Source organism: Heptranchias perlo, chromosome 20, assembly GCF_035084215.1.
Source record: "Heptranchias perlo isolate sHepPer1 chromosome 20, sHepPer1.hap1, whole genome shotgun sequence".
NCBI lineage: Eukaryota > Metazoa > Chordata > Chondrichthyes > Hexanchiformes > Hexanchidae > Heptranchias > Heptranchias perlo.
In genome coordinates this window covers 49,527,871-49,553,294 of record NC_090344.1, presented here as the reverse complement: position 1 = coordinate 49,553,294, position 25,424 = coordinate 49,527,871, and the positions used below count along the sequence as shown (strand labels likewise).

Genomic DNA, 25,424 nt, shown 5'->3' with positions numbered 1-25,424 from the left:
TTTTTTAAAGTGGACACCGAGCCAAAGCGGGATCTATTAGGAGGAGTGACGAAATGCTTGGTCAAAGGTGGGTTTTAAGGAGGGTCTTAATGGTGGAGAGGTTTTGGGAGGGAATCCCAGAGTGTGAAGGCTAGGCGTGGCTGCCAACGGTGGAGTGACCGGGGTGGGTGGGGGACGTGGGGGGAGGGCGGCGGAGAGATACACAAGAAGCCAGAGTTGAAGAATTATCCCTTGATACCCTTACCTACTAAAAATCAGTCTTGAAAATTTCAGTTGACCCAGCATCTACAGCCTTTTGAGGGAGAGAGTTCCAGATTTCCACTACCCTTTGTGTGAAGAAGCGCTTCCTGACATCACCCCTGGGTGGCCGAGCTCTAATTTTAAGATTGTGCCCCCTTGTGCATTATTATTCATTAATAACGATTCTAATTCACCCATTGGAAGCTGCCGTTGGTCAGACCACATGCAATATAATTCAGAAGGAAACTTGTGAAAAAAAAAATCAAACCTCACTCAGAAATGCCTTGGAGTTACAATTTGCAGTAGATATGATTTATGATCCGTGTGATGTCCAGAAAGTGCCTGTCTGATTGTTGTAACCTAAGGCACCAAGAAGATTAGTCCATTGATCAGTGCGGTTTTCTGTAAGATTTAAGCTTGTGACAGTCAGGCAATGCAGCATCGATATGCTGCAAATTTCTCAAGGTAAATTTTCAGCTTTATGGAAGGCACTCGTCTTTTTCCCAAATGGGACATTATTGAAACCCCTGTGATTAAAGGGGCAGTGGCAGCATGGATACAGAAAGCAGAGGGTAATGGTGAATGGTTGTTTTTCAGAATGGACAGTAGTGACCCCCAGGGGTCGGTACTAGGACCACTGCTCTTTTTGATATGATTTAATGACCTGGACTAGGGTATAAAGGGCATCATTTCAAAGTTTGCAGATGACACAAAACTTGGAAATGTAGTAAACAGTGAGGAGGATAGCAATAGACTTCAGTAGGACATAGACAGACTGGTGAAATGGGCAGACACATGGCAGATGCAATTTAACGCAGAGAAAGGGCAAAAGAGTAACAAGGGAGAAAGTAGGGCCTCTGAAGGATCAACAAGGTCATCTATGTGCGGAACCACAAAAGATGGGTGAGATCCTAAATGAATATTTTGCATCGGTATTTACGGTTGAGAAAGGCATGGATGTTAGGGAACTTGGGGAAATAAATAGTGATGTCTTGAGGAGTGTACATATTACAGAGAGGGAGGTGCTGGAAGTCTTAACGCGCATCAAGGTAGATAAATCTCCGGGACCTGATGAAATGTATCCCAGGACGTTATGGGAGGTTAGGGAGGAAATTGCGGGTCCCCGAGCAGAGATATTTGAATCATCCACCGCTACAGGTGAGGTGCCTGAAGATTGGAGGGTAGCAAATGTTGTACCTTTGTTTAAGAAGGGCGGCAGGGAAAAGCCTGGGAACTACAGACCGGTGAGCCTGACATCTGTAGTGGGTAAGTTGTTAGAGGGTATTCTGAGAGACAGGATCTACAGGCATTTGGAGAGGCAGGGACTGATTCGGAACAGTCAGCATGGTTTTGTGAGAGGAAAATCATGTCTCACGAATTTGATTGAGTTTTTTGAAGGGGTAACCAAGAAGATAGATGAGGGCTGTGCAGTAGACGTGGTCTACATGGACTTTAGCAAAGCCTTTGACAAGGTACTCATGGTAGGTTGTTACATAAGGTTAAATCTCACGGGATCCAAGGTGAGGTTGCCAATTGGATACGACATTGGCTTGACGACAGAAGACAGAGGGTGGGTGTAGAGGGTTGTTTTTCAAATTGGAGGCCTGTGACCAGCGGTGTGCCTCAGGGATCGGTGCTGGGTCCGCTGTTATTTGTTATTTATATTAATGATTTGGATGAGAATTTAGGAGGCATGGTTAGTAAGTTTGCAGATGACACCAAGATTGGTGGCATCGTGGACAGTGAAGAAGGTTATCTAGGATTGCAACGGGATCTTGATAAATTAGGCCAGTGGGCCGATGAATGGCAGATGGAGTTTAATTTAGATAAATGTGAGGTGATGCATTTTGGTAGATCGAATTGGGCCAGGACCTACTCCGTTAATGGTAGGGCGTTGGGGAGAGTTATAGAACAAAGAGATCTAGGAGTACAGGTTCATAGCTCCTTGAAAGTGGAGTCACAGGTGGATAGGGTGGTGAAGAAGGCATTCAGCTTGCTTGGTTTCATTGGTCAGAACATTGAATACAGGAGTTGGGATGTCTTGTTGAAGTTGTACAAGACATTAGTAAGGCCACACTTGGAATACTGTGTACAGTTCTGGTCACCCTACTATAGAAAGGATATTATTAAACTAGAAAGAGTGCAGAAAAGATTTACTAGGATGCTGCCGGCACTTGATGGTTTGACTTATAGGGAGAGGTTAGATAGACTGGGACTTTTTTCCCTGGAGAGTAGGAGGTTGAGGGGTGATCTTATACAAGTCTATAAAATAATGAGGGGCATAGATAAGGTATATAGTCAAAATCTTTTCCCAAAGGTAGGGGAGTCTATAACAAGGGGGCATAGATTTAAGGTGAGAGGTGAGAGATACAAAAGGGTCCAGAGGGGCAATTTTTTCACTCAAAGGGTGGTGAGTGTCTGGAACGAGCTGCCAGAGGCAGTAGTAGAGGCGGGTACAATTTTGTCTTTTAAAAAGCATTTGGACAGTTACATGGGTAAGATGGGTATAGAGGGATATGGGCCAAGTGCAGGCAATTGGGACTAGCTTCGTGGTATAAACTGGGCGACATGGACATGTTGGGCCGAAGGGCCTGTTTCCATGTTGTAAACTTCTATGATTCTATGAAATGTGAAGTGATGCATTTTGGAAGGAAGAACGACGAGAGGCAATATAAATTAAATGATACAATTTTAAAGGGGATGCAGGAACAGAGAGACCTGGGAGTGTAAGTACACAAATCTTTGAAGGTGGTCGGACAAGTTGAGAAGGCTGTTAAAGCAAAAGGGATCCTGGGCTTTATAAACATAGGCATAGAGTACAAATACAAGGAAGTTATGCTAAACCGTTACAAATCACTGGTAAGGCCTCGGATGGAGTATTGTGTCCACACTTTAGGAAGGATACCAACGCCTTAGAGAGGGTTCAGAGGAGATTTACTAGAATGGCACCAGGGATGAGGGACTTCAGTTACATGGAGAGACCAGAGAAGCTGGAGTTCTTCTCCTTAGAGCAGAGAAGGTTAAGGGAAGATTTAGCAGAGGTGCTCAAAATCATGAAGAGTTTTGACAGAGTAAATAAGGAGAAACTGTTTCTACTGAGAGGAGGGTCGGTAACCAGAGGACACAGATTTAAGGTAATTGGCAAAAGAACCAGAGGGGAGATGAGAAATTGTTACGCAGCGAGTTGTTATGATCTGGAATGCGCTGCTTGAAAGGGCAGTGGAAGCAGATTCAATAATAACTTTCAAAAGGGAATTGGATAAATACTTGAAGGGAGAAAATTTTGCAGCGCCATGGGGAAAGGGCAGGGGGAGTGGGACTAATTGGATAGCTCTTTCAAAGAGGCGGCACAGGCACGATGGGCTGACTGGCCTCTTGCGCTGTATCATTCGATAATTTAATATGATTCTATGACTCGCACCCAGGCTGTGACGCCTGAGCTCTGGTGACAGGCAGCGGTGGGACTCTCACCCAGACATTCGAAGGTAAATACAAATGATGGAAGCCTTGGGACCGAAACCTGTGACCATCTGGTTTATAGGCAGATGGTGTGCTAACTGGCTACGTCGTGCCTTTTTGCAAGATAGTCTGTGTTGTTTCCTTTTCCAGTACGAGTGCAGATTAATTCATATTTAATGAATTTGTTCATGGCTCCAGTGCTTAAAATCTTAAGTGCCACATTAATTTTGTAGCTTTGAAGCTACACTTTGTCTTTATTGGATAGTTTGAAAATAAAAAATGTTTTTAATTATATATTCAGCAGTAGTCATATCCAATATTTGCTGAGACACTCACTGCATGACCAACAATCTACGACATGGTCAGGGTCTATATATAATCTACACCACAGATTAGACATGGTTGTAATCACAGCTGAAAGTTCTCGAGATGCAAGAGTGCTTTTTTAAAAGACGACAGAATGCAGTTAGTACAGTTAGCGCACAATCAAGGTTGTGTCTTTTCATTCCAGTCAGATCTATTCCTCTTGGAGGAAGAGGTCCATGCCAGCCATCATTGTGGAATCGGCACTGCTGATCTGTCGAGGCAGGCTGAAAGGTCAGCCCGTCGGCAGCCAGGCAAAAGATGGCAGAAAGGCCATTGATGGTCCCCAGTAAAGACATCCCATGAAGACAGCTCCCATAGGGATTTACAATGCCTCTAACAGCATTACCAAGACAACCTTGTAAAGTAAATGGGATATCAAACTCACCTAAAGGGAAACAGGGTCACACAGTGGGTTTAGACACCGGCCTTTCATGTCTGGGACCAGGATTCAAATCCAGCCCATCCTGATATGAAAATATTCTGTCTGGTAGCTACAAGAGTCCTTTTGTGAAATAAGTCTGGACAGTTTTCATCTAGTTCCTAGTGGGAATGGACTCACAGCACAAAATTGTCCCTTATTCTATACTAATTCGCAATCTTGCTCAGAGATGCCATACGATGGTTGATATGGGAAATGGAGGAGGGGTGCTTTTCTGGGACAGTGTAGGTTTTACTCTGTATATACAGTGTGTTGTACCTGACCTGGGAGTGCTTGATGGGATAGAGAGCTTTGCTCTGTATCTAACCCGTGCGATACCTGACACTCAGGGCCTGAAATGGGAAGAGTTCCATTCCCAATTCTTGACGTCCCTCACCTTGATGAGAACAAAAATTTTAATAAAAAGAAACATAAACTCCTCCAAGGAATGCTGCTTTTACAGATTTCCTTTGTCAGCTGCGATTATGTTTGCTGAACATGAACCTTCTAAAGCATTGGTAGATGTTCAGAGGATAGGTTTGATTTTCCCATGGGTTAAAATCCAAGCTACAATTTAAGAGATGGCTGGTCCATTTGGGATGAGTGTAGAGTGATGCTTTTTTATAAATATTTCAAAACATACTTTATTTCATAAAATGTTTTAAGATACACACAGTTCAATGTGAAAAGACACAATTTCAAGCAATATAGTTTGAACTAATACAATGCAGATCGTACACACCATGATTTCATTTTTACAATTCAAAACACAGTACATATCTTCCAATGTATTCTGTACAATACAAGGTGGGGTGGCCTTACATGGTGGCCTTTCCCCATAGAGCCTTTGCGTAGGCCGCACCTCGCTTCAGTGCGTCCCGCAGCACGTACTCCTGGACCTTGGAGTGTGCCAGTCGGCAACACTCGGTTGTGGATAGCTCCTTCAGCTGGAAGACCAACAGGTTTCGGATGGACCAAAGGGCCTCCTTCACCGAGTTGATGGCCTTCCAGCAGCAGTTACTATCTGTCTCGGTGTGCGTCCCTGGGAATATCCCGTAGAGCACGACGTCCTGTGTTACCGAGCTGTTGGGGATGAACCGGGACAGATACCAAAGCATCTCTCTCCACACCTACTGCACGAATGGGCAGTCCATCAGGAGGTGGACGATGGTCTCCTCCCCACCGCAGTCTCGAGGGCAGCTCACGGTGGTGCTGAGATTCCATGCATGTTGGAAGGACCGCACTGGGTGGGCCCTTCTCACCACCATCCAGGCGACATCCTGGTGCCTGTTGGTCAGTTCTGGTGATGATTCATTCTGCCAAATGGCATCGATCATCTGGTCGGGGAACTGCCTGAACGGATCCACCCTCCCCTTTCGCTGCAGGACTCTCCGAACGTTCCATGCCGACCACTGTCTGACCGCCTCCACCTGGGACAGGTGGTGGGGGACGTCCTGCGTCTGCTCGGCCAGCGTGGCCAGACCCAGCCTTCTCAGTGTGGTGGACAGATAGAAACTCTCCACATAGTGACACTTGGTGTTTGCATACTGGGGCTCGACACCCATCCTGAGGCAGCCACACACCAAGGTGATGAGTGTAGAGTGATGCATTTACCAGACGTGCCTGTGGTGACATTGGTTAATCTCTTACCCAAACAGTCTGCTTTACACCAAGGCCCTGAAGTTACACTGTAGGATACGAATGAATAAGCACTTAACAAGTTTGCCTAAAGTTCCTCTCTCTGCTATTTTGGCAGAGGAATTAAAACGACAGGTTTAACGGCTCCATTATAATAGCAGAGGGAGGAACTTCTCATGAACAGGGTAAGTTTTTAGTATGCAAGTATCCCACAGCGTAACCGTAAGTAGATCATGTCTACAAAAGATTAATTTGAATAAACTTTATTAGGTAATTATATTTTTGAAAAATTGTGCTTAATTACAGCAGAAAAGTACCGAGGATTTGTAACCAAGTTAATATGAGAGCAAAATGGTATTGTATCCTTCAGTGTTCAAGGAGATGAATACATGATTTATTGTAGCGCCAGTGTCAAAATAAAACCTACAGCTCCTTTGAAGTAGATGAGCAATTGTAAACCCTGAGTGGCTGCTGCCTGTTAATGAAGGAAAAAAATGTTACATAACGTTCCATTTTTAGAACAGTCAGAACTGTACTTGAAATGTCATGATTTTAATTCTTGTTGAGCCTATGACAAAATTCATTGTACATAATAACCATCTGGAACTTCAGGAGGTGCTTGTTTGCTTTCTGATGATGCTGGATGCATTTACAATGCAAAACCAACGGGGACAATACAGGTCTTATCTGGGTGTCTCCTTACGGCGAGAGTTGAGGTAAATTGTGTTATGAATTAAACATGACAGCTCCTGTTTGATCTATCTGGTTTCAGTTTTGTTTGTGGTTTAATTTTAGAGCACTTGTTGAAATATATAAAGAAGACAAAATGTTCAAATCTTCTCAGGCACTTTATGTACTTGTTCCTGATAGTGTTGCGCCATAAGTTTATAGGAAATAGCTGCTGGACATATTCAGCATTCTTTTCCTCCGTGACATCAGTGAGGACAGCTATGCCATACCATTTTAGGATATATCAAGCAACTCTGATGGTCCCTTTTATAGTTACCCTAGTGTGTCCACTTGGCTCACTTGATAACACTCTCGCCTCTTGGTCAGAAGTTTGTGGGTTCTGGCCTCATACCAGTCAGTTCCCTATGTTTGCTCGGTATAAAGAAATCATAAACCTGTTTTGTAAAGAATGAATTCACTAGTTCCTGATACATAATGCAAAGAGATTTCCTCCTCCGCCCCAGGCCCCGGACGTCAGCACAGACCCTCCGGTGCAGTGTTCGGAGTGCTGCATTGTCAGAGGTGCCGTATTTCAGATGAGACCGTGGATTTAATTCCCATCAGCGTGTTGCAGTGAATACCAAAGGTCCAACGCCACTCTTTCAAGGAAAACCAGGGTGATTTCCTGCTGCCCTGGACAACATTCCATTCTCAACCAACACGACCAAAACCAGATTAACTGGTCTTTTATCCCATTGCTGTTTGTGCAGTTTTGCTGTGCACAAATTGCTGCTGCTTTTGCCTACATAACAACAGTCACTGTACTTCGAAGTAATTCGTTATACGTGAAGCACTTCAAGGTGTTTCTCAAAATTGTGGTAATGCATGATTTTAAAATAACTTTACATTTTGTGTTTTACAAAAATATTGTTTTTTTAACCCATAGTTGCATTTCCACAAGAAAGTTTAACAAAAGAGAAGGGGAGAACGTTTAGCTAATAAAAACAGCACTCAGGTGTCCCTTAAAAGTTGACAGCAATGCTGGTGCAATAAAATACAATCCCAGATCGCTATTGCATGCACTCCCTTTCTTCAATGATATAACTATGAAGCCAGTGATCCAGATGGGAATGGAAATAAAATTATTATTTTACTGTTAATCTTGCTAAAGTTTCAGAAATTCCAATTCAGCTTTTACACTAGTACCATATTTCATCCATTTAGTTGATCCATTATGGCTGGGATGTGTCTCAATTACAGACGTGTGAAAGCGCACATCCTCACGTTTATTCCCTCTCTGATATTCACACTCTATCACATCATCTCTCACTCACTCACAAACACATCCACTCGTTCTTGCTCACATTGACTCTCATTTACACTCGCACACACTCATACCCACAAACGGTCTCGTACAAAAAAAAAATCACACGCGCTCTCTTATGCAAACTTTCTCTCACACTCTCGTGTATAGGATCCTGGGCTGCATTTGAACCCATTTTGCAGACGTGAAAGGATAGTGTCTAACCTGCTTCACCACCAAGGCCCCCAAGAGACACGGTCTTCAAAAATACACCGGAACTAGCATGAAAGAAAGGGAACAGGATGTTCCTTTCCACGTGTAATTATTTTATTTTCACAATAATGACTAATATTTGCTTACGTGAGTACAAATCCATTGGTCAAAAATCAAAATGAGTACCTGCCCGACTGGTGAAGTTTTCTAATTGTATATTTAGAAGATGACGATAACTGTAGACATATCACTAAATCCGATAAATATAAAATAATCTGAGCCATCAAAAAGCTGCAGGACTTGCAGCCTTGGAGTGGTGCAGTTGTTTCCTTTATTCTTGGCACTGATTCTTCTTTCAAGTTGCTAATTAGACAAAGAATGAATTACACCCAGAGATGACCTGTGTGCAGCCTTTTTGTTCCTTGCTCTGGGCAGCACTCCATGTTCTCCTCTGACAAGACTTAGCACGTGAACTGATTGTACAATGACCTAAATATGTCTCGGATAACAGGCTGTGGTGCAGGAGAAGAAAAACAAAATTGACTTGAAACCTGTTGTGAGCAATGGCTAAATAGATGTGGACCCTTGAACAGTTATAAATGCTTCAGGGCAACTGAACCCATAGTGTCAGTCTGACACCGTCTGGTTCAGACTGGTATGTAATCTTTATAGATTTGTTTTTCAGTTTGCTAAAGGTTGGAAGTTTCCTCATGGAAGCTTTTTAATCTGACGGAGCTGCACTGTGTAAGGTTTCTATTCAGTTTGTTAGCCTGAATTTATCGTGTCACTTCAATGCCCAGCACCTCGCCCATTTTCTGCCCCTCCCCCGCCTCCAACTCCTGGTGGGTTACCAGTCCCTTACACAAGTGGCTGGTCATCATCTGGGATCAGTGACAGGGATCAGCAAACAGCAGGGGAAAGGAGAGGTGATTGATCTGAGCCAAGCCTGCCCTCATCCAATGTCTACACACATGGTTGCCAGCAGGGGTCACTGGATCACTCACAAGAACCAGGCCTGATAATTTAGCTTCTCTGTCGCCCAAGGGCAGTGAGGTGAATTGTAATGACCCCCGCAATGATCGGCTAACTGAGCACAGACCAGAGGTTGGCCAGTGGGAGGAGGGAGAGTTCTGCTTATCTGTACTCGAGAACATGCAGGAATCTGTTCTCACTGACTTCCAATTTCAGTCAGATAACCAATGAAATGAGCTGACAGGATAGTCAACTCTTTATAATCATTAGAAGTGAGGTTTTGTTTTAAATTTTAAATACACTGGTTTGCTTGAGCGCTGTACAATACCAGATCAGCAGTTATTCTACAGATCTTGCGTTAAGAGTGTAGCCCAACAGTTCATGGAAGATCTGCAGTTTAACCGAGGCACAAGTCAACAAAATGTCCCTCTTCCAGAACGTAATCAGAGATATTTGGATGCCTGCCAATATAAACTGGCATGCAGCCGAACTCTCCACCCCAGTCTCCACTGCTGCTGCTCTCCTATTGGCAGCTTCCTCCTCGCTCCAACAGTTTCTCATTTACCAACTGCTGCTGTCCTCCCAAGTAATATTGTACTTAAAAAAAAAATATAGAAAACATGTACGCATATAAGATGTTAAGTGTACACCACTGTAAATTGCCTGAGGTACAAATTCCAATTTGCCGCTGATGTATAGGAGAAATACCTTGGGGTGGGCTTCGCGCTGTGGATGATTCAGACTTATAGTGGAATGTCTGCCAGTATAAATTGGAAACAGGTGACACAGGTCCCCAAAATGTTCCTTCTGACCGTCCCCCTGACTCTATTGCACCCCCATATGGAAAATTTAAATAAATAAATATCTATTAAAATTCTGCACGTGCAGTATCGAACTTATGTCGAGAGATTTTCCCATCCCATTGTTTTATTTTAAAAATTGAGTTTAAAAAAATTGCAACAATAGAACAAAATCTGTCCAGGCAAAAAATTAATGGGCCACCATAAAAAGGAGGGGGATAGAATCATGGAAATTTACAACACAGAAGGCGGCCATTCGGCCCATCGTGTCTGTGCTGGCCAAGAAAGAGCTATCCAGCCTGATCCCACATTCCAGCTCTTGCTCCGTAGCCTTATAGGTCACGGCACTTCAGGTGCATATCCAAGTACTTTTTAAATGTGATGAGGGTTTCTGCCTCTCTCACCTTTTCAGGCGGTGAGTTCCAGACCCCCTCCACCTCTGGGTGAAAACATTTCTCCTCAGCTCCCCACTAATCCTTCTACCAATTACTTTAAATCTACGTCCCCTGGTTATTGACCTCTCTGCTAAGGGAAATAGGTCCTTCCTGTCCACTCCATCCAGGCCCCTCATAATTTTATACACCTCAATTAAATCTCCCCTCAGCCTCCTCTGTTACAAAGAAAACAACCCCAGCCTATCCAGCCTTTCCTCATGGCTAAAATTCTCCAGTCCTGACAACATCCTTGTAAATCTCCTCTGTACCCTCTCCAGTGCAAGCACATCTTTCCTTTAATGTGGTGACCAGAACTGTACGCAATACTCTAGCTGTAGCCTAACTAGGAGAGTGGCAAATGTAACCCCACTATTTAAAAAAGGAGAGAAAAAACAGGGAATTACAGACCAGTTAGCCGAACATCAGTTGTGGGGAAAATACTGGAGTCTGTTATAAAAGATATGATAACAGAACACTTGGAGGGCATTAACGGGATTGAACAAAGTCAGCATGGGTTTATGAAAGGGAAATCATGCTTAACAAATTACTGGAGTTTTTTGAGGATGCAACTAGTAGAATAGATAGGGGAGAACCAGTGGATATGGTGTATTTGGATTTTCGGAAGGCTTTCATAAGGTTCCACATAAGAGGTTAGTGTGCAAAATTAAAGCACATGGTCTTGGGGGGAATATACTGGCATGGATTGAGAATTGGTTGACAGACAGGAAACAGAGAGTACGAATAAACGGGTCTTTTTCCGGGTGACAGGTAGTGACTAGTCGGATACCGCAGGGATCAGTGCTTGGGCCCCAGCTATTCACAACAACCACTTGAAGATGTTAGTGGTTGTTGGAGGCCAATCATTTCAGCCCCAGGGCACTGCTGCAGGAGTTCCTCAGGGCAGTGTCCTTGGCCCAACCATCTTCAGCTGCTTCATCAATGACCTTCCCTCCATCAGAAGGTCAGAAATGGGGATGTTTGCTGATGATTGCACAGTGTTCAGTTCCATTTGCAACCCCTCAGATAATGAAGCAGTCCGAGCCCGCATGCAGCAAGACCTGGACAACAACCAGGCTTGGGCTGACAAGTGGCAAGTAACATTCGTGCCAGACAAGTGCCAGGCAATGACCATCTCCAACAAGAGAGGGTCTAACCACCTCTCCTTAACATTCAATGGCATAACCATCGCCGAATCCCCCACCATCAACAGCCTGGGGGTCACCATTGACCAGAAACTTAACTGGACCAGCCATATAAATACTGTGGCTACAAGAGCAGGTCAGAGGCTGGGTATTCTGCGGCGAGTGACTCACCTCCTGACTCACCTCCTGACTCCTCAAAGCCTTTCCACCATCCACAAGGCACAAGTCAGGAGTGTGATGGAATACTCTCCACTTGCCTGGATGAGTGCAGCTCCAACAACACTCAAGAAGCTCGACACCATCCAGGACAAAGCAGCCCGCTTGATTGGCACCCCATCCACCACCCTAAACATTCACTCCCTTCACCACCGGCGCACAGTGGCTGCAGTATGCACCATCCACAGGATGCACTGCAGCAACTCGCCAAGGCTTCTTCGACAGCACCTCCCAAACCCGCGACCTCTACCACCTAGAAGGACAAGAGCAGCAGGCACATGGGAACAACATCAACTGCACGTTCCCTCAAGTCACACACCATCCCAACTTGGAAATATATCGCCGTTCCTTCATAGTCACTGGGTCAAAATGCTGGAACTCTCTACCTAACAGCACTGTGGGAGAACCTTCACCACGTGGACTGCAGCGGTTCAAGAAGGCGGCTCACCACCACCTTCTCAAGGGCAATTAGGGATGGGCAATAAATGCCGGCCTCGCCAGCGATGCCCACATCCCGTGAACGAATAAAAAAAAATCAATGATTTGGATGAGGGAACTAAATGTAACATTTCCAAGTTTGCAGATGACACAAAGCTGGGGTGGAATGTGAGCTGTGAGGAGGATGCAAAGAGGCTCCAATGTGATTTAAACAAGTTGGGTGAGTCGGCAAGAACATGGCAGATGCAGTGTAACGTGGATAAATGTGAGGTTATCCACTTTGGTTGTAAAAACAGAAAGGCAGATTATTATCTGAAAGGGATCAAGGGATTTGGGGGAAAAAGCGGGAACAGGGTACTGAGTTAGACGATCAGCCATGATAATTTTGAATGGCGGAGCAGGCCCGAAGGGCCAACTCTTGCTCCTATTTTCTATGTTTCTATGTTCTATACAGTTCTAGCATAACCTCCCTGCTCTTATATTCTACGCCTCGGATAATAAAGGAAAGTATCCCGTATGCCCTCTTAACCACCTTATTTACCTGTCCTGCTACCTTTAGGGATCTATAGACATGTACTCCAAGGTCCCTCTGTTCCTCTACACTGCTTAGTATCCTCCCATTTATTGTGTATTCCCTTGCCTCGTTTGCCCTCCCCAAATGCATTATCTCACACTTCTCCGGATTGAATTCAGTTTGTCACTTTTCTGCCCACCTGACCAGTCCATTGATATCTTCCTGCAGTCAACAGCTTTCCTCCTCACTATCAACCACACGACTAATTTTTGTATCATCTGAAAACTTCTTAATCATGCCTCCTACATTGAGATCCAAATCATTAATATATACCCCAAAAAACAGGGGACAGAGTACTGAGCCCTGCGGAACCCCACTGGAAACAGCCTTCCAGTCACAAGAACGCCTGTCAGCCTTTGCTTCCTGCCACTGAATTCTGTCAATTCTGGATCCAACTTGCCACTTTCCCTTGGATCCCATGGGCTTTTACTTTTCTGACTCGTCTGCCACAAGAGACATTGTCAAAAGCCTTGCTAAAATCCATGTCGACTAATCAAACACGCCTTGTTACCTCCTCAAAAAATTCAATCAAGTTAGTCAGACACGACCTTCCCTTAACAAATCTTAGGCTACATTGTAAATTGTGGTGTTTATATGTCAGGGACAGTTTTGGGGATGTTCTGCTGTGGGAGATGATTTTAAAGAAGTTTCGTGCTCAGGTCCCAGTTGTAATCATGGGGTGTTTTAATCATCCTGACATAGACTGGGACTTAATGTGGGGGCAGTCTGTACAGACAAAGGAGTTTATTGCACTAGTTCAAGAATCGTTTTTTAAACAGCAGATGAGGGAACCCACAAAAGAGGAGGCAGGATTAAATTCAGTCCTAAGTCAAGTAAAAGTAAAGGGACATTTGGGGTCTATGGAGCATAAAGTTGTTAATTTTAAGGTCGAAATGAGGTAAAAATAGCAAAAACAATTAAGAAATTGGATTTCAGGAGAATCGACTTTGAATGAATGAAATGTTGCCTGAAAGTATTAAAATAGGAGAAATGGGAGTGTCCTAAAGATTTTTTTTTGTTACAATACAGAGGCAGTTTTTCCCAGAAATAGGTTGAAGACAAAATAGGAAAGGATGAAAAACAGAGGGAGAAAGAAATGGGGTACAAGATTCTGAAGTGCACAGAAGGAACAGTATAGGGAGAATTACAAAATCAAGCAGATGAAGACCAGGGGACTGATCAAAAAATGCAAAGAGGGAACTTGAACAGAACATAGCAAAAATACAAATATTTGCACACGGGAATGCTTGGAAACCACTGTTCCAAACACAATTGTGAAGTATTTCAATATCAGGTACTAACATCAGAGGGTTGAAGACCACCATTGTGTAATCTCAGTCCAAGCTTATGTCAGTGCCATTATATACAACAAGTCCTTTATTGAATATATACTGGATTTAGTTTTGCATTTCATCTCGAGTTTAAGAACCTTATTTTTTTGTTTCTTGTCCAGCACTCCTTACCTCGTGGTGTGAGGATTTGGGCAGACTCCTACTTCTGCGCCATCAGAAGACCCGTGCAAACAACTCAGCTGTCAAATTGCCCTTGCAGACACCCATGAACTCAATGAATCCCATGAAGCCTTCCCTTCCACCCACACCTCACAGGTTAGTGTTAGCACCGAGCGTGTATAACCCGAAATGGGCCTCAATGTTTGAGAGTGAGATTGTGTCCAACTCTCCTTCTTATCAAGCAAAGAGCATCGCTATCTTGGGTTACACTGTAAATTGTGGTGTTTACATGTCAAAGTGAAGGATAGTTTTGGGGATTAAAATAAGTTTCCAGTTTGCATTTAGAGTGAGTCAGGTCCATCAGATGCATCTAATTCAGAGCTCTTTCAACACCACCTTACCTCAACCTCAGTGTCATTACTGCAATTGCAGAACTTTTCCATTCCATGTTGTGTCTCATCTTAAGGCATCTGGGTAAAATTTGATGAATTGGTGCAAAATGGATTGAATCTGTGGACAGCTTTATGGGATTTAGACTTCCTAATCCCATTTCAGCTAGCCGCTTTGGAAAGAAGTGAACCTATATTTAGAATCTCATCGGAAATTTTATGCCTAACCGCATTGAGTGTAAAATTATACTTTGTGCAGTAAAAGTACTTTTTAATAGTTTTGATGTAAAGAGAGGTGTAAACCTGTACTTTTTTTCCCATTGAGAAACCCAGTTGATGGATCAAGTCCCATAGTGCAGAACACCATCAAGCATGAAAAGTGGAGGCAGATCAGGAAGTGATGGTTGGGTGAAACCAAGCTTGGTTTCAGTTTGTGGAAGAGGAAGGGAAGACTGAAACAGATGATGAATTCCACAGTTTTGAGGCTCTGGGAAAGATTGAATCAAGAGTAGGAAGTGGTGCAATGAGGCTTGATTTCAACATATTCAGAATGAAGGGAGATGGAAGAGGGTGATCAGTCATGGAATTAATTCAGCATTAAACATTTGCTCGGTGAATTATAAGCAACAATTTAGTCAATTATCGGTTGGACCCATCAGTATTTTAATATTTTAGACTTCTTATGAAACCGTTTCTAAATCACAGTCAGTTTCGTTGATGCTCCCACCATGTCAATACTTTTCGGTTTCTTTGTAACTATGTATGACAGAATCTGCAATAAGCTTTCATACTTTACAGACAAATGATGATTCATCATGGTGCAATACAAATGATATGTTCCCAAAGACCTGCGTGGTCTGTGACGTGTAACTAACCTCTCAGATTTGCATTGTATTACTGCAGTGCTCAGGATGGACACAGGAAAAATTTACAATTCCAACTTTGTTGGGGGGGGGAAATAACTTGTGGTTTTGATCTGACATAAGCCAAGTCATCTTCTACTTGGGATATATTAGTGATCACAAGAAACTTCAGGATAAAAGAACATCAGGTGTGACAGAGACTTCCAGAAACTTTAGGAAGTGAAACGAGATGTTGCAGCTGTTTTTTTGCCCTTGGAGAAGATAAAAGAAAAGGCACAAGACAAACTGTTGGGTTTACGAGTGATCAAAACAAAATGTATAAGACTTCACAGGTAAATGTAGAACTTCTGCATTTCAAAATGTGTAGATTAAATGGAGTTCATTTCATTTAAACAAAATCTATTTCTTTAAAAACTGTTAAATTAATAGTAGTTATGTGCATGATAAATGTGTAAAAGATTAATCAAGATATTCAAAGGGATGTTCTGGTCACTTTTTTTTTACAGTAACATAAAACTGTGAATATTTTCTGTTTGCAGAATTCACAACAAACTGGTTGCTGAGCTTTGGGAAGACTCATCCCTTGAAGGATTCTTGGTGCAAGGCACCTCAGGCAGAGTGAGTTTGCATGCTGCAATGACAATCTCCCATCCTCCCCCGACCCCACCCTGGACTAGCCTTCAGAGGACTTGCGGGAGCTCTGAAAACCTAAGTCCTAGAGCTGTGAGGAGGGATCTTGCTGTTGTATGACAACTTGCATTAAAACAGCGCTTTACTGTGCTGAAATGTCTCAAAAGTGGTTCACCCAGTGAATTACCTTTTGGGATGCAGTAACTGTTGTTCTATCAGCAAACTAGGCTTTCTGGCCGGTGCGGTGAGATTAAATATAGAGCTGATCTGCTCCACCAACTGTGCCCAATGAAATTGCATAATGTGATGCAATGCTGGCTTGTTACTGTGCGTCTGGTTAAGATCAGTTTGCGCAGGTCACAAGCATTTAGAATGGTTTGATGTACCTCGAAAATGCTGTGTGCTCTGGGTGTAATGGGACTTGTCTGATATGTCCCTATGATACTAGACTCACTGACTGGTGAAGTGTGATTCAGTGGCTGGAGGTTCCCTCCCATCGGTGTGATGTCCTCCCATGGATCAGCAGCATAGTGTATGATCTTTTGCCTTTGAAGCCATGATGTACAACTGATCGCCTGAGACCATGTCATCTTCACGCTGAACATGTGGTTGTGGAACCATCTTCTGTGAAGACAGGAAAGAGTATTTTTTGACGTTGCGCTCTCCATGAACTGCTAATGCTTTTACAATTAGATGTTTGAAGAAGATGGAGAATCAACAATTAATTTATAGTAAACACAGCAAACAATTATGAACGCAAAATCTTATACTTGAGACTTAAAGGCTTTGCTAAATGTTCCTGACAATATTACTAATACGATATTATGTTATATTTCTAATTTGTAAGTAGATTTTTGAACAAACAGGATATATAATTTGGTACAATTGGAAGAGTCAGACATTTCCATAACCGACAGATTGGGAGGCTTTGGGCATGAATTTCTCTGGTCCTGACAGGATTTGAAGGGGGATCAGTCAGGAATTGACGGTGGGGGGTGGGAGGGGTAGGGGGAGGTAGTTATAAGGGTTTAACAGGGAGAGAGTTGTTCGGATTTGATGGGAGGGAGCTCTCGGGATTTGACGGGGAGGCAGTTGCAAGGATTTGCTAGTGGAGCTGTAAGGATTTGATGTGGGGAGCTGAAGCGGTATTTATTCACCAATTACTTTTATTTGATGAATGCTATATTGAATCTAGCCGCACATTTTAAATCATTACGTTTTATACAGACCGTGGCATTTTGAAAAATGTTTGGAAATGGTGTTAATGTTTTTTTACTCTAATTGCCCAAGCATCTTAACAGCCCTCTGCTGCAGCTATTGTTTTATTTTGAAGCAATACATCTTAATTGCATCATGAAAATGATCAGTTCAGTCTGGATAGTGCCTTTCCTTTATACATCCTCATCCATCCTTTACCGCCAGAATTCTCCAAGCCATCTTCATTTGCAGAGATCATCTACCTCATATCTGCTGGTTAGAATGATAAGTTCAACTAATTTGACTAACTTCTCATTGGATGGCTACACCTACTGCTAGTGTAAAGTTGGGAAGCAGTGAATCAGAATATTTAGCATCAGGAGCTCAGTGAGCTCAACACAGTCAACACCAAATGACTGGCTAAGGTCTGAATACAGGATCAAGATCTTCATTCTGTCTGCATGGGCTAGATTTGAAGCCAAGTGCAAGAGATAAAAGAGCCCTGTCTACTCTACCCTCCTCCCAATCCTGGTGCCATCTGCTACATTAGAACGACACAAAGAGAGTTAAAAATGAGGGGTGACAATCAGTAAAATAATATGAGAAAAAGGTAAGAAAGGAAATCAACTACAAGGGAATGAAGGAGTATGAAAAGTAACATTGGTAGGGGCTATTTCCATCTCTCGCTCACACACACACACACACACAAACACATGATTGCTTTTTAATTTCCTGTATTGTCAAAATCTCAGACCTGTTCAGATTTATGCCACCATCAAACTATGATAAGCTAAGTTGATGTTTTGATGTGAAAAGTAGATAAAACAGTGATCTTTTATTTATGTGGCAGGGGAATTCGATGTGTCAGTTATTCCCAATTATGAAACCAGATTTGTGTTTTACCCACTGGGAACAAGGTTGATGTTGCCTGAACCATTTTACTTGAGTGTCCCTAACAGCCAAGCAAGAGAGGAGACATTCTTGTCTCTCGGCTAGATTCAGATTTCAGTTCCAGAGATGAAAGGACAGTGTTGGAACACACTGGCTCGCCCACTGTATACTTTTTGTTTCCTTCATTTTAAATACATGTCGATACCTAGTTCATTAGTTCCAGATGATAGTAACGGAACATATGACTCAGTTGTAGATCTACAAGAGTTGCTCTTGATTAAGGTTGCTGATTATTACTTTAATGGGCTGCTGGTTTCCCACTACACAAGAAGAAAACAAAAGGTGAGCATGACCAAATTGAATGCATGAGAGTTGGATTTTCGTAATCCTGCTAGTGCCAAACGTAGCACATTGTTTTTCTGTCTCTTAATTGCAACACAAGAGAGCAAACCTTTCCTCCCACACTGACAGCTGCTGTCTTCTTTTCCCTTCCTTCCTCAGTGATGGGTCATTCACATACAATGATTCTGTTCCTTGGCAACAGAACACCAATCAGCCTCCAGGTTCGCTTTCTGTCGTAACTACAGTATGGGGAGTCAATAATACACCTCAGAGTCAGGTAAAATTCATTCCATTTCTAGGGTTGCCTCTATATTAAAACACGATTCAGCTCTTGCAGCCAGTGCTATGAATTTCAGTGTTTGTCACCTGTATAGGTCCACAATAACCACAAACTGTTTAAAGTTGGCTCGATTGTGCAGTGACATGAGAAGAAATTAGTGCACTATCAATTCACTGCTCTGCTAAGTGAGGTTGTACGTTTTCTTCTGCCGGAATGTTTTCCTTTCTCTATTTTTGAGAAAATTTCCCAGCTGAGAGGACCAGCCCTGTACTATTCAGAATGTGACAGTGTCCTGCATTGACTTGCCCTCCTGTTCTCTCTCCCTCTGTGCAGAGGAAGTCCCTGCACCAGCTGCCTTTTCTCATGGTCTGCGGAAATTGGGAACACCCCTTGTAGAAGCTCACGGGTGTGGATTCTCTCCCTGCCACTACATGGAACAGCACGTCCGTTAACGAGCATGTTATATCACTGGACCAGGCTCATTTTAATAAACATGTAAAATGTGCATTTCACTACTGGTTAGCAACACATGCAGATATCAATACGAATGTGAATTCTTCTCAGATCAGATATTATATTTGTAAGATCTGTTTTATTTACTTCTGCTCACTTTTCTGTCTGATTGCAATCTCTTTATTGCTATTTCTACAAAGACATTTATTCCCACATAATTCTTAGTTATTACAAATCTATAAATTGGACCAACAGCAGCCTGGTAGTGTGGTAATTGGAAGTGCTTAGTTTTTGTAGTTTGTGGTTTCTTTGCTGGCCAACATTTCAGCCCATTCAACTTGAGGCTGGAGTAAATCACTTTCTTGACTTTTGTGATTATCAGTTCTTGGTTGGCAGACATCACTTAAAGCAATTTCAGCGACAGTGCTTAGTGGGCCTGGCACAAGGAGAGGGCTAGACTAGTGCAGGAAGAGACCTCACTTTATCCATGTTTCTTCCTTCCCTAGGTGATGTGGCTGAGATGAGCAAACTCACGACTTAGGGAAACCAACTGTGAATATCAGTGAAATGAGATTTGAAATTGGTCTCCTAGTTGAAGATTGAATTTCCAGTGTGGCCACCAGGTTCTTTTCTCTTCCCCCAGCCCCCAAGTTTCCTTCCCACCTCATGATGTCATTTCCTTAAAAGGAGTTGGCTGCCCTGCTTGCAAACCTCCGCCAATGCCACTCTTAAGTCATCCACTAAGACCTACCTAAGGGTGGTATGAATTGACTTGCCTTCTGAATGTAAAGAATGGAACGGAAGGCCATTTTGTCCTTCAATCCAGTTTCCTCTAGAAGCCATGTACAATTTGTCCTGTTGTGGACCTTTCTCAAGATGAGGTAAACCGTCCAAGACAAAGTTCTATGAAATATCTCTCTGATTCCCAAGGAACTCCTGGATGTTAATCCAACATTATAACCAGCATCATTCTACCCTAACCTGTTGCATTCCACAGATAAAATATCCTTGGTCCCAGCAGCATTGGAACCATTATGTTTGAGAGAGGACTTTTTCATCTTGTCTATGATTATTCTTCAACTGTGATCCTATTCAACATGTCCACAATTCTCTGTGTGTGACGAAAGGATTCTAATCTTTAGTCCTGCTTGAGGCTTGTTGTACCCATCCTTTACGGCTGTGGTCACTTTGTAAATCAATTAAACTGCTTTTTCTATATTATCCATACCACTCGGTATTTCAGATCCTGGAACCCCCTCTCCCAATCGTCTTTATGACAATGAAAACAAGATCTAATATGTCTGTATATTTATCTTAGTAATTTAGAATCCCAACTCCTGGAATCATTCTTGTTACTCTTTTCTGATCTGTCCCAGTGTAGTCTCTGAAATACATCCTAGTAATTGATAACTTTGTTAATGACCGTTCTTTAGATGAGACATTAAAAACTGAGGCTTTCAAACTTTCTGTTCTGGATGTTAAAGTTTCCTTGGAAAGATCTTCTGAAGAGGAGGCTGAGAGTTCCCCCGGTGTCCTGGCCAACATTCCTTCTTCGATCAACACCACCAAAAGCACATTAACTAGTCATTAGTCTTGTTGCCGTTTGTGGAACTTTCCTGTACTCAAAATAGCTGCCGTATTCACCTACATAACAACAGTCACTGTGCTTCAAAAAGTAATTTATTGTACGTGAAGTGCTTTCGGACGCTTCTGAGCGATGTGATAAGGTGCTATATAAATGCATGTTCTTTCATCTTTCTGACAACTTTACATTGACTTGGTACTCTTGAGTGAATGGTTGATAATTTGGCCCTTTTCCATTTTTGCTAATGGGCACAAATTCATTGTGCAAGTATATTTCATGTACAAGTATGTGTTGTCTTGCATTTATCTGATTTAAAATACATCTGCCATTGCTTGGCCCATCCTTTTCATCAGTCTTATCTCATTGACAGCAGCCTCAGAAAACTTCCCAGCTACAATTTATAAAGGAATTTTACCAGCATGAAGACGAAAAGGGTAGAAACATTGGGTAAATGTATGAATAAAATGGAGAGTAGCTTTTAAAGGATTTTGTGCACGCACTTCAGTACTGAAGTGTACGATTCTGAAAACTTCAACAAAAAAGTTGCCACTTTTCTTGTTTTAAATCTGTACCCCTCTCCTGCCCCTTTCACAGGTCCTTGGAAATCCTATGGCTCCTGGGGGTAACTCCAGTGGGAATCACATGGCATCTGGGATACCTGGAAATGGTCCAGGAATGAACTCTCCACAGTTTATGGGACAGCAACCATTCCCAGCCACAGAAACAGGTTCAAGCAAGAGTTACATGCAGCAAAACATGTATGGACGGCCTAACTATCCTGGAGGAGCAGGATACGGAGGAAGGTAACCAGAGAAAAAAAACACATATATTGAATGATGATTTACAAGTGCGGAAATATGTCCAATTTGAAAGGTTTTTACAGAGCTGTCTCAGCAGCTGATTGATGGTTGACAGTCAAATTGTATTCATGTCACTAAATGTGCTTGTGTGTCTTTAAGATCAGGCCTGCGGTGCATGTGAGGATCAAATGTGGAGCATTATGATGGCGTTGGTCTATACAGCAAGTACACGTTTACAAAAAAATAGGATATCTCTGGAATTTCAGTTCATATTAAGGAGGGGAGGTTCAGCACTGAACTATAAATATATTTATCAAGAAACATCAAGTGGAAACTTGGACTGTGGACTTACTTGACTGAGGACAAATAGCAGATGTATTTTTTTTTGCATTTAAAAAAAATTTGTACAGCAATGTACAGAAAGAAAAAGACAATTTTCAACATCAAACATTTACGATATTACAGATTCATAATTGATATATTTGGACACAATGTAATCTGGCCTACATCAGAAGACAACCACTAAGCAATTGTCTACTTATCAATCGATTGATTGAAGACAAGTTGTAAGATCATATTATTCCCTGCAAGCATTTGCCTCGCTATGGAGGGTATTCACATGCTACTGTCATACATTTTTTTTAAAAATCCTGCCGCAATCCTAACATATAAACCAATATTGGCCACACCAGTAACATTAACTTACTTCAAAGTGCAATATTTAATAATTAAATAATCATCTGTCCACTCTATGACGTGTTAGTGTTTGTTGAAGAGTTCCAGTTTAAAAATAATGCACACCAGAATTATCCTGTCTGCAGTCTTTGCGGATATTTGCAGGGAATGGAGGGGTAAATGTGCAGTGATTATATGTCGTTGATGCCCAAATGTTGCAATGCCATTTTCCACTTAGTGTCCGTGCATTGAGCACCAGCGATGAGTAAAGCCATCCAATGTAGTTATACAAATTAAACAGTTCTACAACCAGATATGAATTACTTGACCTTTGCTGCTGAGTGTGGTCTAGTTTGCATCATCACCAATGGAAGCAAAATGGTTTACCAAACCCAACTAAGGCACAAGTTACATTTCTGGGAGGAGGGACTTCAAAGCGTCAGAATTCATGGAGAAAATGAGGGGGGGTTCCAAAGTCATTTATCAACAGCATGTGGCATTGGAATCCTGAGCTAAAACATTAGAATCTGAAAAATGGAGAGGATTTCAGTGAGTGGTGAATGGAAAGGCTGAAGGTCACTCCTAATGACAATCTGCAAAGCGAGAGAAAGGGTACAGCTGTGGCACCAAAAAACAAAATCCAATGTTGCAGAAAGTAGTTGTATCTTTCCAACCCATGGGTGAGGAGACCAGGATTCTAGTACGTTATTAATTTGATGGAACCATGCTATTGACTGTAGAAAACAGTATAGGCTAACATGAAATGAGTGTGAGCAGAATGTTACACAGCATGTCAAAATACAGCTATAGTGGTCCTCACCCACATTTATCTGCAGCCATTAAGTTTTTTTTGAGCAAATACATAATGCTGTAAAACTGCTGAGATGTTGTGAAGCAAAAAAATCTCACGTCCATAAATTATAACTTATAGAGATCACTATCAACATGCCAAACCGTGACCGACTCCTCCAAAGAATGCATTATTTTCTAATCCGAGGGGGAGTAGGAAGAAGTGAAGGAGGTGCACACCACTGACTCTGTGGAATGCTAGCCAACATTCAAAGGCCATAATTCAATTTGCAAAAGAAAATGCCTGCAGAATTATACCTCAATTGCAGGATCCTCCGCAGAAGCACCTTACAAAAGGAGGAAGTCTCTGCTGCATCAGGAAAATGGGAAGAGACACACTTCAGTTATGGAAGTCTGGAGTTGCCCATTCAACTACCCCTATCCCCACACAACACCCTGAAGGCTCAGGATCCCTGAAGTGTTTTTAATGCCTTGCAGAGTGATTTCCCCCAGCTGCATAATGTGCAGGTTGTCTGGCCCTGGGTTAGCTGAACAGATTGGTTCTATTGTCAATCTGGTTATGACCACATTCTTCTATGCATCGCATTGCCGGACTTTCTTGGAGTCTTCCGATGTCTTGTATTGAGATTACTGAGGTAGTCTCGGGTGCTGCTTTGCCTGATGAGTCCCTCCATTCAGAGATTGGTGCACTGGAGAGTCCAAACAGTGAATCCTCCCCCCCCCCCACCCCCCAAAGTTCTACAACATGTTATGTTTACAGTTTAACGACAAAGATGATCAGTAGCGAAGATAACTACTAATCATTTCTTTTTAATTATTAAATTTGGAATATTATTTATTTACCTTTTCATTGAATACTTATCAAATAAAGTTGTTTCATCACATCTGTGTCCATGTTCTTTTCATTCATTGCCAGAAGGCTGGTTGCCATTTCAATTTTCTTTTTTTTTAAAAATGTGGTACAAGAGCTGCAAGGTGACCCTGTGTCGGGCTTTATTTTTACTTTCTGAAGTCTACAGCGAGTGTGTTTCACCTTTAACGTCTGGGTTCTAATTTCTTTCCTCTCTTCATGCAGAAGATGCTTGGTTGAGTAATGTAGAATGCAATTCCATTTGTAGTATTTGTTTCTGTTACTTACTGTCAACTGTTTAATGTAATATAATCACTGTTAAAATCTAGACTGATTCAGAATTCTAAAGTTCTTGTGCGATAGCATCATAGTGAATGATGATGAATCACAATAGTTCTGTTCATCACCAGCATTTCATACATAGCAGACAATATAGATAGAGAATGTAGTGAGTCATTTCTTTTAGAGAGGAGAAATTAAGCCCTACTTCAAATGTTCTTTCCAGTGTAAACGTCTATAGCACAAAAAACTTATGAAGAATTGCAGTTTGGCTAATTTTTTCCACGGTTAATGATGAGTCAAGATGATATATAACTAATATATATTACATTAGGCCCTGATAATTAATCAAAACATTAACAATTATTTTATTTGAATTATTGTACAAGCATCCTTTAAATTGTATAGACCCTCCCCCAATTACTTAACTTCACAGTCGACTGATAATGCTGAAAGATTGCTGGTAAAAGCTACTGTCCTTCACAAGAACGTTGAGACCATCACAGAACTCTTATCTTTTACCCCTTTCCTGTTGCTTCCATGATTCTTACTGCTGACATTGAAACACAGAGTAACTTTGTCACTAAGCATTGTAGGCAGTATTTTACATATTCCCATTGGAACCATGTTCCCCTTTAAGAACATAAGAAATAGGAGCAGGAGTAGGCCATTCGGCCCCTCCTCGAGCCTGCTCCGCCATTCAATCAGATCATGGCTGGTCGTCGACCTCAACTCCACTTTCCCGCCCGATCCCCATATCCCTTGATTCCCCGAGAGTCCAAAAATCTATCGATCTCAGCCTTGAATATATTCAAAGACTCAGCATCCACAGACCTCTGGGGTAGAGAATTCCAAAGTTCACAACCCTCTGCGTGAAGAAATTCCTCCTCATCTCAGTCTTGAATGGACAACCCCTTATCCTGCGACTAAGCCCCCTAGTTCTAGACACTCTTGCCAGGGGAAACAATCTCTCAGCATCTACCCTGTTTCAATGAGGTCACCTCTCATTCTTCTAAACTGCAGAGTATAGGCCCATTCTACTCTACC

At 42.3% G+C, this 25,424-nt stretch overlaps 1 protein-coding gene across 8 annotated transcripts in view; it reads left to right on the top strand.

Moving 5' to 3' along the window:
- LOC137335843 (zinc finger MIZ domain-containing protein 1-like) overlaps positions 1-25,424 on the top strand; it is a 212,301-nt gene that overhangs the window by 133,022 nt on the left and 53,855 nt on the right. For 6 of the 8 annotated variants that reach the window (XM_068001309.1, XM_068001307.1, XM_068001308.1 and 3 more), the window contains 3 exons: positions 14,336-14,489; positions 18,805-18,922; positions 21,558-21,766. In XM_068001309.1, the coding sequence (XP_067857410.1) occupies positions 14,336-14,489; positions 18,805-18,922; positions 21,558-21,766 (481 nt within the window). The remainder of the gene's footprint in view (positions 1-14,335; positions 14,490-18,804; positions 18,923-21,557; positions 21,767-25,424) is intronic. The other 2 variants (XM_068001314.1, XM_068001311.1) reach the window with 2 other exon arrangements.